This window comes from Mandrillus leucophaeus, unplaced genomic scaffold (assembly GCF_000951045.1).
Source record: "Mandrillus leucophaeus isolate KB7577 unplaced genomic scaffold, Mleu.le_1.0 Scaffold467, whole genome shotgun sequence".
Classification (NCBI taxonomy): domain Eukaryota; kingdom Metazoa; phylum Chordata; class Mammalia; order Primates; family Cercopithecidae; genus Mandrillus; species Mandrillus leucophaeus.
Window position 1 is genome coordinate 1,180,385 of NW_012104998.1, and position 13,401 is coordinate 1,193,785.

Below are 13,401 nucleotides of genomic sequence, written 5' to 3' on the forward strand. Positions count from 1 at the left end.
TCGTGATCCGCCTGTCTCGGCCTCCCAAAGTGCTGGGATTACAGGCGTGAGCCACCGCGCCCGGCCTTGGATATGTTTCTCTATTTTGAGAGTTGTACAAGGAAATGATTTTCCTTAGTTATCATCTCTGTCACTTTTTTGGGTCATTTCTCCCCTTCATACATTTCCTCTCCTCTTCTTCCACTAGTTTCAGTTATCAGTTATATATTGACACTGCTACTAGACTCCTCTTCAGGATGCTAAACTCTTAAAAAGATAAATCAGCAAAGCAGGTCTTGGATGCAAGCAGTGGTCTGATAGCAGACAGATATATATTCAAAGTTTATAAGACTGAAAACTGGAAATGAGCAGAGCACATTAATATAGAAGAATCTGTGATTTTCCAGTGGCCCTGATCATGGTTCTTTTGTGGTCTGGTTAGGGGTTGGATAACAGAGAACCTTGGGTTTATTCTACTGCTACCTCCATCCTCTGCATCCTTCTTTTTTGTCTTCACTGAATGACTACCCTCACAGAGATCAAACTTCTCCCAACATTGGTCCTGCTGGTTTGCTGGTTTGCTGGTATGTAAAACTTACCCTTCTTGCACGTAGTTGAAGCAAGAATATCAGGCCTTTTCCTTGAATGTTTGAGTTTTTTTTCCCCCAAACTGACATGTATTACTTTGTGGTCTCTGAGATTCACTGCTGGTATTAAAATATTTTAAACACATTTCCTTGGTGTAATGGCAAAAAAAATCAGTTTCTTCGTAGTGTGTTTCTTGTGTGTTTAGGTAATTAGATGAAAATAATTATTAACTTTGAAAATATGCTCACTGAGGTTTGGGTTTTAATTTTTTTTGTACTAAGTTGTTTAAAAGCAGTAATTGGATATTGAATCATTAAGATTCTATCAAATAATTTGTAGCATACTTTCTCTAGAGCTGAGAACAAGCAGCCCTATAGTTAACTTTAACATCAACTCTCATAGTAAGAAAAATTTGTAAAACTTAAAAATATTAACAATCAGATATAAATATTATTAACTGGCATGAAATCTTTTTCAAACTGGGTTTTATGTATTTCATTAACAGTTCAACTAAAACCCTTGTTTACATGAATTATATCTTTGTATCTCTGATTTTGCATTTGGAATAATCCAAAGAATATTTTCTGAAAAAAATTGTTGCAGGTGACTTTTTAGTTGATGGAGTTTTTTACCTTTAATTTTCTGTATTGTTTCTAGTGAATATTTGGCAATATTCAAGAAGACAGTTGCGATGCATGAAGTGTTCCTGTGTCGTGTGGCAGCACATCCTATTTTGAGAAAAGATTTAAATTTCCATGTCTTCTTGGAATATAATCAAGATGTGAGTATCAGATTGATTGGTGGTCAAGTTTTCTTTCTTTTTTTGTTTTTGAGACGGGGTCTCGCTGTTTCCCAGGCTAGAGTGTAGTGGCATGATCTTGACTCACCGCAAGCTCCGCCTCCCAGGTTCACACCATTCTCCTATCTCAGCCTCCCTAGTAGCTGGGAGTACAGGCGCCCGCCACCACACCCGGCTAATTTTTTCTATTTTTTACTAGAGAGGGAATTTCACCATGTTAGTCGGGATGGTCTCAATCTCCTGACCTTGTGATCTGCCCGCCTTGGCCTCCCAAAGTGCTGGGATTACAGGCATGAGCCACTGTGCCTGGCCCACGTTTTGTTTTTAAAGAGTCATTGGAAAAGGCAAGAGTAGTTAGAAAAGGCTCAAGGCCTTTTTTTAGAATGTTTGTATTTTTCTCTTTTTTTTTTTTTATTGAGACAGAGTCTTGCTCTGTCATCCAGGCTGAAGTGCCGTGGCACAATCTCTGCTCACTGCGACATCCTTCTCCCAGATTCAAGTGAATCTCGTGCCTCAGCTTCCCAAGACTATGCACCTGTAGTCCCAGCTAATTTTTTTTTTTTTTTGAGATGGAATTTCGCTCATGTTTCCCAGGCTGGAATGCAATGGTGTAATCTCGGCTTACCAAAGCTTCTGCCTCCTGGGTTCAAGCGATTCTTCTGCCTCAGACTCCCAAGTAGCTGGGATTACAGGAATGCGCCACCATGCCAAGATGATTTTTGTATTTTTAGTAGAGACGAGGTTTCTCCATGTTGGTCAGGCTGGTCTTGAACTCCCGACCTCAGGTGATTCACCCACCTCAGCCTCCCAAAGTGCTGGGATTACAGGTGTAACCCACTGCGCCCAGCCTAATTTTTGTATTTTTAGTAGAGATGGAGTTTCACCATGTTGGCCAGGCTGGTCTCGAACTCCTGACCTCAGGTGATCCACCCGTCTCAGCCTCCCAAAGTGCTAGGATTATAGGCGTGAGCCGCGCCTGGCCTGTTTGTATTTTTCAAGTTAAGTGACACTTTTTCAGTAGTGATGCAGTTATTTCAGTAGAACTTGAGTAGATTAATTGACAGAATGATAGTTAAGCATGTTACTAGCCAGGCATGGTGTCTCATGCTTGTAATCCCAGCACTTTGGGAAGCTGACCCAGACAGATCACCTGAGGTCAGGAGTTTGAGACCAGCCTGGCCAACATGATAAAACCCCATCTCTACTAAAAATACAAAAATTGTCTGGGCATGGTGGCGGGTGCCTGTACCAGCTACTCGGGAGGCTAAGACAGGAGAATCACTTGAACCCGGGAGGCAGAGGTTGCAGAGAGCCGAGATCGTGCCATTGCACTCCAGCCTGGGGGACAAAAGTGAAATTCCCATCTCAAAAACTAAAAATAAAAAATAAAAAAATCGTGTTACTGGTTGGGCGTAGTGGCTCACGCCTGTAGTCCCAGCACTTTGGGAGGCCGAGACAGGTGGATCACAAGGTCAGCAGATCGAGACCATCCTGGCTAACATGGTGAAACCCCCGTCTCTACTAAAAATACAAAAACAATTAGCCGGGCGTGGTGGCGGGTGTCTGTAGTCCCAGCTACTCAGGTGGCTGAGACAGGAGAATGGCATGAACCCGGGAGGCGGAGCTTGCAGTGAGCTGAGATCACGCCACTGCACTCCAGCCTGGGCAACAGAGAGAGACTCCTTCTCAAAATAAATAAATAAATAAATAATCGTGTTACTTCAAGGGACACTGATTTTTTTTTTTTGTAATCCTTAATTGCAAATCTCTTGAGAAGTAGGGGCGAGGCACGGTGACTCAGCCTATAATTCCAGCACTTTGGGAGGCCGAGGCGGGCGGATCACGAGGTCAGGAGTTTGAGACCAGCCTGGCCAATATGGTGAAACCCCGTCTCTACTTAAAATACAAAAATTACCTGGGCTTGGTGGCTACATGCCTGTCATCCCAGCTACTTGGGAGGCTGAGGTAGAAGAATCGCTTGAACCTGGGAGGTGGAGGTTGCGGTCAACCAAGGTTGCGCCACTGCATTCCAGCCTGAGTGACAAAGCAAGACTCCGTCTCAAAAAAAAAACAAAACAAAAACAAAAACAAAAGAAATAGGGTTATCACATTGACTAATGTTCTTAAATTTGAGTTTGGAGTCTTCTGAAGCCTTGTAGAGAATTCTGAGGAGGTGATTGAGCTAAAGAATTCCAGATTTGGGTAAATCATTGACTCTGAATCTGTTTAACTGACCATTGGTGCTGATCAGTCGTTATTTTTCCCTTCCCTACCTAAAAACTTTTTTTTTTTTTTGAGATGGAATCTCTCTCTGTCGCCCAGGCTGGAGTGCAGTGGCACGATCTTGGCTCACTACAACCTCCGCCTCCCAGGTTCAAGTGATTCCTCTGCCGCTCCCGAGTAGCCACCATACCCAAGTAATTTTTGTATTTTAGTAGAGACAGGGTTTTGCCATGTTGATCAGGCTGGTCTCGAACTCCTGACCTCAGGTGACCTGCCTGCATCAGCCTCCCAAAGTGCGGGGATTACAGGTGTGAGCCACCGCGTCAGGCCAGGGTGGTTGCACTTTAACGATTTCTTCGTTCATAGTGCTGGTAAAAAATTTTTTACGGAATCACTGATACAAATCTTGGAACCTATGTTTGGATGACAAGATTAATTCATAATTTTCGCAGAAAATAAATGTAGCATAGTGCTCATGTACTTACAGGTTAACCTCAAGATCAAAGAATTTGGGCCAGGTGTGGTAAGTCACACCTTTAATCCCAGTACTTTAGGAGGCCGAGGCAGGAGGAGTGCTTGAGCTGAGGAGTTCGAGACCAGCCTGGGCAACATAGTATGACTCTGTCTGTTTAAAAAAAGAAAAGAAGAGGCCGGGCGCGGTGGCTCAAGCCTGTAATCCCAGCACTTTGGGAGGCCGAGACGGGCGGATCACGAGGTCAGGAGATGGAGACCATCCTGGCTAACACGGTGAAACCCCGTCTCTACTAAAAAATACAAAAAACTAGTCGGGCATGGTGGCGGGCGCCAGTAGTCCCAGCTACTTGGGAGGCTGAGACAGGAGAATGGCATAAACCCGGGAGGCAGAGCTTGCAGTGAGCTGAGATCTGGCCACTGCACTCCAGCCTGGGTGACAGAGCGAGACTCCGTCTCAATAAAAAAAAAAAAAAAAGAAAATGAAAAGAAGAAAGAAAAAAGCCGGGTGCGGTGGCTCGTTTCTGTAATCCCAACACTTTGGCAGACTGAGGCAAGACATTCACTTGAGGCCAGGAGTTCAAGACCAGCCTGGGCAACATGGTGAAACCCCCATCTCTGCTAAAAACACAAACATTAGCTGGGTGTGGTGGCGCTCGCCTGTAATCCCAGCTACTTGGGAGGCTGAGACATGAGAATCACTTGTATGTGGGAGGTGGAGGTTGCAGTGAGCTGAGATTGTGCAACAGCATGGGTGACAGAGAGGTTCTGTCTCAAAAGAGAAAAAAGAGAAAAGAAGCTAAAGTTTGTGAGTAAGGATGAGATGCTCAAAATTTGATTTGGGAAAGCTGTCCCAGGCAATAGAATGGATTGGAATAAGATGAGAATTATTAACTAATAGATCAGTCTAGGAAAGAGGTGATGAAGACTTTACTAGGAGAATAGGAGTGGAAAGGGACAGTTTTCAGTCATTTGCTGGTAGAATTTGAGCTATGAGGAAAAGGAAGAAGTTGTAGAAATTTCAAGATTTAAATGAGAAATGTGGAATTTTAGGGAACATGTTGGAGTCAGAGAGACTGTTCGGATGAAGGGGCCACAACTCAAAGAGGGAAGACAGAAATTTTGGAGTTTAGAATTTTTTTTCTTTTTTTCTTTTTTTTTGAGATGGAGTCTTGCTCTGTTGCCCAGGCTGGAGTGTGGTGGTGCGATCTCAGCTCAGTACAACCTCTGCCTCCCGGGTTCAAGTGATTCTCCAGCCTCAGCCTCCCGAGTAGCTGGGATTACAGGCACGTTTCACCATGCCCGGCTAATTTTTTTTTTTTTTTTTTTTTTTTGAGACGGAGTTTCGCTCTTGTTGCCCAGGCTGGAATGCAATGGTGCGATCTCGGCTCATGGCAACCCCTGCCTCCCGGGTTCAAAAGATTCTCTTGCCTCAGTCTCCCTAGTAGCTGGGATTATAAGCAGATGCCACGACGCCCAGCTAATTTTAGTATTTTTAGTAGAGATGGGGTTTCACCGTGTTGGTCAAAGCTAGTTTCGAACTCCTGACCTCAGGTGATCCACCGGCCTCGGCCTCTCAAAGGGCTGGGATTACAGGCGTGAGCCACTGCGCCCAGCCCAGAGATTAGATTTTAATGAGCACTGTGTTAGAGTCATCTAATGTGAGGTTACAGTCACAGTCTCCATGTAAGGAAATCATGTGGGCAATTGGATATAATATGTAAGGTTAAGGAACGAGCTTATGGGTAGTATTCTAGTCTGTTTGGCTGCTATAGCAAAATACCTTAGACTGGCTAATTTATAAACAACAGAATTTATCATTTACAGTTCTGGAGAATGGGAAGTCCAAGATCAGGGTTCTGGCAGATTGCATGTCTGGTGAGGGCACTGTGCTTCATGGGTGGCACCTTTTTGTTGTGTCCTCACATGGCAGAAGGAAGGGGCAAGAGGGTAACATTCCCTCAGCCTCTTTTATAAGGACTAATCCCATTTATGAAGGCTCCACCCTCATGACCTAATCACTTCTCAAAAGCCCCACCTATTTTTAAGAGATGGAGTCTTGCTGTATTGCCCAGGCTGAAATGTAATGGCTTTTCACAGGTGCAGTTATAGCACATTGCAGCCTCAAACTCCTGGCATCAAATGATCCTCCCACCTCAGCCTCCCAAGTAGCTGGGACTCCAGGCACAAGCCACTGCACCTGGCTCAGGCCCACCTCTTCTTAATTATTATTACCTTGGGAGTTAAGCTTCAAGATGCGGGCCAGTTGTGGTGACGCATGCCTGTAATCCCAGCACTTTGGGAGGCCGAGGTGGTTGGATCACCTGAGGTCAGGAGTTCAGGACCACTCTGGCCAACACAGTGAAATCCTGTTTCTACTAAAAATAGTCGAGCATGATGGTACATGCTTGTGGTCCCAGCTCCTCGGGAGGCTGAGGCAGGAGAATACCTTGAACCCGGGAGGCAGAGGTTACAGTGAGCCTAGATCACGCCACTGTACTTCAGCTTGGATGACAGAGGGAGACAGTGTCTCAAAAAAAATTTTTTTTTAGCATATGAATTTTAGGGGGACACATACATTCAGACCATAGCAGGTAGTGATAGAGAGTTGTGAGTCATTTACATAAAGGTGGGCATTGAAGCAATGGAAGTACACGGGAATTAGATGGGTTGCTCCTTTATGGAGCACCCTGATGCAGCAAGTGCTAGGAGTCAAAGAGTTAGCTGCTGCTTGTTGGTTTTGCCCTTGGATAACCATTCATGTTGTTCAAAGTCATCTTTTTTGTGTCCCTTGTGCTATAAATTGCTGACCCCAAAAGCCAGACAAGAGACACTTGGATGAGTGCAGAGTTCCAAATGTATAGGATATGTATTCAGAGTCATTGTGGAATCGTACAGTAGTATATTGTGCCCCAATAAATTTTACATGTTTAAAGGAATTCCCAAGCCAAAATTTTAATTGTCTATTAAAATTTTATACAGCAGTGTTTGACAAAATATGGTGAGAGGGCTGCTTGCAACAGAATTATCAGATACGCTCATAAAATGTGAAATATCTAGGCCTTCTTGTTGACCAACTGAACCTGAATCTTTGAGAGTGAGTCCTGAATATCTATATTATTACCAAACTCCTTTTTATGCCCTAAAATTTGAAAATCATTGATGTACATGATGAAATTGCCACTTATATATTAAGATTAAAAACTAGGATCCTTTTGAGATTGCCATTTAAATATCAAAGAAAAAGGAGGTACTGCTTTCCTTTTGTAATCTTAAAAAATGTTAAATTACCTTTCTTTCAGTTGAGTGTGCGAGGAAAAAATAAAAAAGAGAAACTTGAAGATTTCTTTAAAAACATGGTTAAATCAGCAGACGGAGTAATCGTTTCAGGAGTAAAGGTAAGATTTTACTTGATTAACTGTGGTATTGAGACTTCTTTTAAAAGGGAGATAGATTGAGATTTCAAATGTGCAGAATTAGAGTAAAAGACATTTGTACGGTTAGAATCTTTAGTCCTAGGAACAGGAGGAATCCCCTTGACCTGGATTCCTCTCCTTAGAGCGTTCCCTTCTACAATGGATGAGAAGTCTTAAGCTAAGGGAATTTGCCCGACTGCAGCCCACACCCCTTCCCTTCACATCAGACCAGGTTACAGGTTTCTAGAATCCCCTATTTCCCTACCCAAATCCCAAGCCTTGCAGTTCCTACGTGGGCAACGTCCCTGAGTTCATGCCATTCATGTGTATTCCATGAGTGGTTAAGGGGCGATCATGGGGCAGGTGGGTGGAGGGGAGGGACAGTGTGCAATTTGGAATGTCCACCCACATGCACATGAAGTCCTCCTAGATGCAGGACAGACAGAGCTGCAGAGCGTACCAAGAGATGCTGCCTCTGTTTTTACATTTAACGTTTAGCCTTGGAAATGTTAGGGGCAGACCTAAGTTCAGCTTAGAGTTAGAAGATCTCTGGTGAGGCCGAGCACGGTGGCCCACGCCTGTAATCCCAGCACTTTGGGAGGCCAAGATGGGTGGATCATTTGAGATCAGGAGTTCAAGACCAGCCTGGAGGTCTCGGGAGGCTGAGGAACCTAGGAGGCGGAGGTTGCGGTGAGCTGAGATTTTGCCACTGCACTCTAGCCTGGGCGACAGAGTGAGACACCCTGTCCCAAAAAAAAAACAAAAAAAAAGATCTCAGTTGGGGTTTTGGTGTTGCTTCAAGCTACATGTCCTTGGGAAAAGTTACTTTCTTTTATTTTTCTGGATCTCGGTTTTCCCGTTTTCTCTCTTTTTTCTTTTTTTTCCCCAAGATAGAGTCTTGCTCTGTCGCCCAGGCTGGAGTGCAGTGGCATAATCTCGGCTCACTGCAACCTCTGCCTCCCAGGTTCAAGCAATTCTCCTGCCTCAGCCTCCTGAGTAGCTGGAATTACAGGCACCTGCCACCATGTCCGGCTAATTTTTGTATTTTTAGTGGAGACAGGGTTTCACCATGTTGGCCAGGCTGGTCTCAAAGTCTTGACCTCGTGATCTGCCTGCCTTGGCCTCCCAAAATGCTAGGATGTTACAGGTGTGAACCACTGTGCCCTGGCAGATTTTCCATTTTCAAAATGGGGTTAATAATACTACCCACCTTACTGACTTAATAAAAAGATTGAGATAATATGTGTGGAAAACACCTATTTTTTTTTTTCTTCCTTTTTTTTTCTTTTTTTTTTTTTTTTTGAAACGGAGTCTTGCTCTCTCGCCCAGACTGTAGTGCAGTGGCATGATCTCAGCTCACTGCAAATTCCGCCTCCCAGGTTCACACCATTCCCCTGCCTCAGCCTCCCAAGTAGCTGGGACTACAGGCGCCCGCCACCACACCCAGCTAATTTTTTTGTATTTTTAGTAGAGACAGGGTTTCACTGTGTTGGCCAGGATGGTCTCGATCTCCTCACCTCGTGATCTGCCTGCCTTGACCTCCCAAAGTGCTGGGATTACAGGCGTGAGCCACCGCGCCCGGCCGAAAACACCTGTATTTTTCTTAATGATGTTCTAAAAATGGTACAAGAGTTGATTTGTCTGAAGATTCTTACCATTAAAATATGAGAACAATGTTTCTATTATCAAGCAAATACTAGGAAGAAAAGAATGCTGCTTTGTCATCATTGCCTGTTTTTATAGACATAATAAAATTAGTGTGTAGAGTACTATTTGATTTATACTCTGATTTTTCAGAGACAGGTCAGTGGATACTTGACAGTGCATGTGCTATGGCTGCTTTCCAATAAGGACTCAGCTTACTTCCATTTGATGCTGCTTATGCATTAATATCAACCATTTTTCTTAGCCATTAAATGTAAACCACTATGTTGATTATAATTTTGATAATTTTATTAATAGAGTAATAACATTTTTGAACACTTATAATGTGTTGATTGGTAGCCCACATTTTCTTGTGTAATCTTCACAACAACCCTGCCAGTTTTATCCACATTTCTACAGTTAAGAAAACTGGCCTGGCGCGGTGGCTCACGCCTGTAATCCTAGCACTTTGGGAGGCCAAGGCGGGCGGATCACCTGAAGTTGGGAGTTTGAGACCAGCCTGGCCAACATGGAGAAACCCTGTCTCTGCGAAAAATACAAAATTAGCCAGGCATGGTGGCTCATGCCTGTAATCCCAGCTACTCGGGAGGCTTTTGAGGTAGGAGAATCGCCTGAACCCCAGAGGCAGAGGTTGCAGTTAGCCAAGATTGTGCCATTGCACTCCAGCCTGGGCGAAAGAGAAAAAGAGAGAGAACTGTTACATATGAATTATGAATTTTATTTTAATATTTATTTTTTATTTTATTTTGTGTTTTGAGACAGGGTCTTGCTCTGTTGCCTTAGGCTGCTGTGCAGCCCCAATCTCGGCTCACTGCAACCTCTGCCTCCCAGGCTCAAACCATCCTCCTACTTCAGCCTCCCAAGTAGCTGGAACTATAGGTGCATGCCACCACACCCAGCTAATTTTTGTATTTTTTGTAGAGACAGTTTCTCCATGTTGCCCAGGCTGAACTCCTGGGCTCAAGTGATCTGCCCACCTCAGCCTCCCCAAAGTGCTGGGATTACAGGTGTGAGCCACTGTATCCAGCTGAATTACAGTTTTCAATGACATTTTGTCAGTACTGACTCTTGCTGCTTGTGTTGTGTTGATACTGGTCTCCAATTATATCCTGTCAGCTGATGCTTTTTCACTTAATTATTGGTAATTTTCAAGGGGGTAAAATACTATTAATTTCATTTTTGTGCCAGGTGCAGTGGCTCACTCCTATAATCCTAACATTTTGGGAGGCTAAGGCAGGTGGATCACTTTAACTCAGGAGTTTAAGACCAGCCTGGGCAACATGACAAAACCCTGTCTCTACAAAAAATACAAAAATTGTCTTGGCGTCGTGGCATGCACCTGTAGTCCCAGCTACTTGGGATGCTAAGTCAGGAGGATTGCTTGAGCCAGGGAGGTTGAGGCTGCAGTGAGCCATGTTTGCACCACTGAAGTCCAGCCTGGATTACAAAGCAAGACTCTGTCTGAAGATAATAATAATAATTTTTATTTTTAATGTATAGCTAGCTTTGTTTCAAAAAAAAAAGATTGAAGACAGTGGTTAATCGTATTATTGCCCTCAGATAGTTTGGCCAGGGTCCTCAGTGCAGTAAGAAAGGGCCTTAATGACTAAGGCTAGGCAGCCTTCAGGAATGGCCAGTAGAATACGTAACAGGCCAAGAAAAATAGATTTTCACTCTGTCCACCAGAATTGTTTTCTTTTTCCTTAAAAACAATTGATCACTTCTGCTGGCAATAGTATGTTTACTGAAGAGGCAGAATTGTAGAGGCAGATCACAAATAAGTACATCATGTGAGGCCAAGCGCAGTGGCTCATGCCTGTAATCCCAGCACTTTAGCACTTTGGGAGGCCGAGGCGGGCAGATCACTTGAGGTCAGAAACTTGAGACCAGCCTGGCCAACATGGCGAAATTCTGTCTCTACTGAAAAATACAAAAATTAGGCTGGGCGCGGTGGCTTACATCTGTAATTCCAGCACTTTGGGAGGCCAAGGCGGGTGGATCACGAGGTGAGGTGTTCGAGACCAGCGTGACCAACATGGTGAAACCCCGTCTCTACTAAAAATACAAAAAAAAATTAGCTGGATGTGGTGGCGTGCGCCCGTAGTCTCAGCTACTCAGGAGGCTGGGGCAGGAGAATCGCTTGAACCCAGGAGGCGGAGGTTGCGGTGAGCCGAGATCGCTCCACTGTGCTCCAGCCTGGTGACAGAGCGAGACTCCGCCTAAAAAAAAAAAAAAAATTAGCTGGGTGTAGTGGTGTGCACCTGTAGTCCCAAGCTATTGGTACACCGAGGCAGGAGAATCGCTTGAACCCGGCAGGCAGAGGTTGCAGTGAACCAAGATCATGCCACGGCACTCCAGCCTAGGCGACAGAGTGAGACTCCATCTGAAAAAAAGAAGAAAGAATGTGAACTTGGACCTATTTGGGGAGCACATACAGCATGTGAACTTGGACCTATCTGGGGAGCCTTCAGTTACAAAATCATAGAAGATTTCTTACTTGATAGATAGAAATGCATGTCTATTAAAGTCTTGCTGGTGAAATTAGTACAGTAACATCTGACTATTAGAGGATAGCTGTGCTATTTTACTGATAATCTTTTATATTTATAAAGTTATTTACATATTAAACTAAAGCAAATAAGTGAAAAAAGTTTGTATTTTCTTTTGATCTTATAGGATGTAGATGATTTCTTTGAGCATGAACGAACATTTCTTTTGGAATATCATAACCGAGTTAAGGATGCATCTGCTAAATCTGATAGAATGACAAGATCCCACAAAAGTAAGATGTTTCTGTGGCTAAAGCTTATATCTTTTAATGGAATAATTATAAAGTTCATATTATAGTTTGAAAAAGTCTTAATATAGAGCATTAGTTCTCAAACTGTGGTCTGTTGGAGTCTAGGCTCCCTGGCTCTTTTATAGTGAGCCTGTGAGGTCAAAACTATTTTCAGCTGTGCACAGTGGCTCACGCCTGTAATTACAACACTTTCGGAGGCTGAAGCGGGAAGATCACTTGAGCTCAGGAATTCAAGACCAGCCTGAGCAACAGAGTAAGACCCTGTTTGTATTGCACCAGCCTAATACAAAAAATAAAATTAGCCAGACGTGGTGGCCCATGGCTGTGGTCCCAGCTACTAGGAAAGCTGAGGTGGGAGGATGCCTTGGGCCTGGGAGGTCGAGGCTGCAGTGAGCTGTGGTCGATCGTACCACCACACTGCAGTCGGGGTGACAGAGTGAGACTGTCTAGACAACAACAACAAAACAATAACTATTTTTATAATGATACTGTGATAGTTTTTGCCTTTTTCACCATGTTGATGTTTACACCAATGATGGATAAAGCTGCTGCTGCATAATTACATACAAATCGAGGCAGTGGCAACAAACTGGACTAGTAGTCTCTATATTCTTTCCTGCCATGCACTAGCTTTTTTTTTTTTTTGAGACGGAGTCTCTTATCACCTAGGCTGGAGTGCAGTGGCGCGATCTCAGCTCACTGCAACAACCTCTGCCTCCCAGGTTCAAGCAATTCTCCTGCCTCAGTCTCCCAAGTAGGTGGGATTACAGGCACCTGCCACTGTGCCAGGTTAATTTTTGTATTTTTGGTAGAGATGGGGTTTCACCATCTTGGCCAGGATGGTCTTGAACTCCTGACCTCATGATCTACCTGCCTTGGCCTCACAAAGTGCTGGGATTACAGGTGTGAGCCACTGCACCCAGCCACTTACAATTTTTTTAAAATGTGACTTTCACTTAAGAATGCCCTTAATGAAACAGTAAAAATTGATTGTAATCTCTACCCTTGAGTATACATTTTTAAATATTCTGAGTGATGAAATAGGAGGTATGCATAAAGCACTTTGGCTACATACTCAAGTATGATGGTTCTGTAGAAAAGCATTTTAGTGATTGAGTTGTGATTGAACTAGCTAATTTTTTCATAGAACACTACTTTTACTTTAAAGAATGACTGATAGACAAACTGTGTTTTTGAATATTTGGCAAATGTTTTCTCAAAAATCAGGTAATTATTTAAATTGGAGGAACCTGGCCAAAAAAAATCAGTTATTTCAAGAAAAACAAAGATAGTATTTGTTGCCAATGAAAAGTCAAACTTCAAGCGATAATTAGAATTTTGGAAAACTTTCTATCTCTCACCATGAGCTTACTTCCCAATAGATACTGGACTAGTAGTCTCTATATTCTTTCCTGCCATACACTTGCAATTTTTTTTTTTTTTTTTTTTTTTTTTTTTTT

The 13,401-nt window shown here is 43.4% G+C and overlaps 1 protein-coding gene across 1 annotated transcript in view; it reads left to right on the forward strand.

The window, feature by feature from the left end:
• The window catches only part of SNX6 (sorting nexin 6), a 77,551-nt gene that overhangs the window by 33,331 nt on the left and 30,819 nt on the right, over positions 1–13,401 (forward strand). The window contains exons 4-6 of the mRNA XM_011995058.1: positions 1,225–1,348; positions 7,363–7,458; positions 11,818–11,923. Of these exons, the coding sequence (XP_011850448.1) occupies positions 1,225–1,348; positions 7,363–7,458; positions 11,818–11,923 (326 nt within the window). The remainder of the gene's footprint in view (positions 1–1,224; positions 1,349–7,362; positions 7,459–11,817; positions 11,924–13,401) is intronic.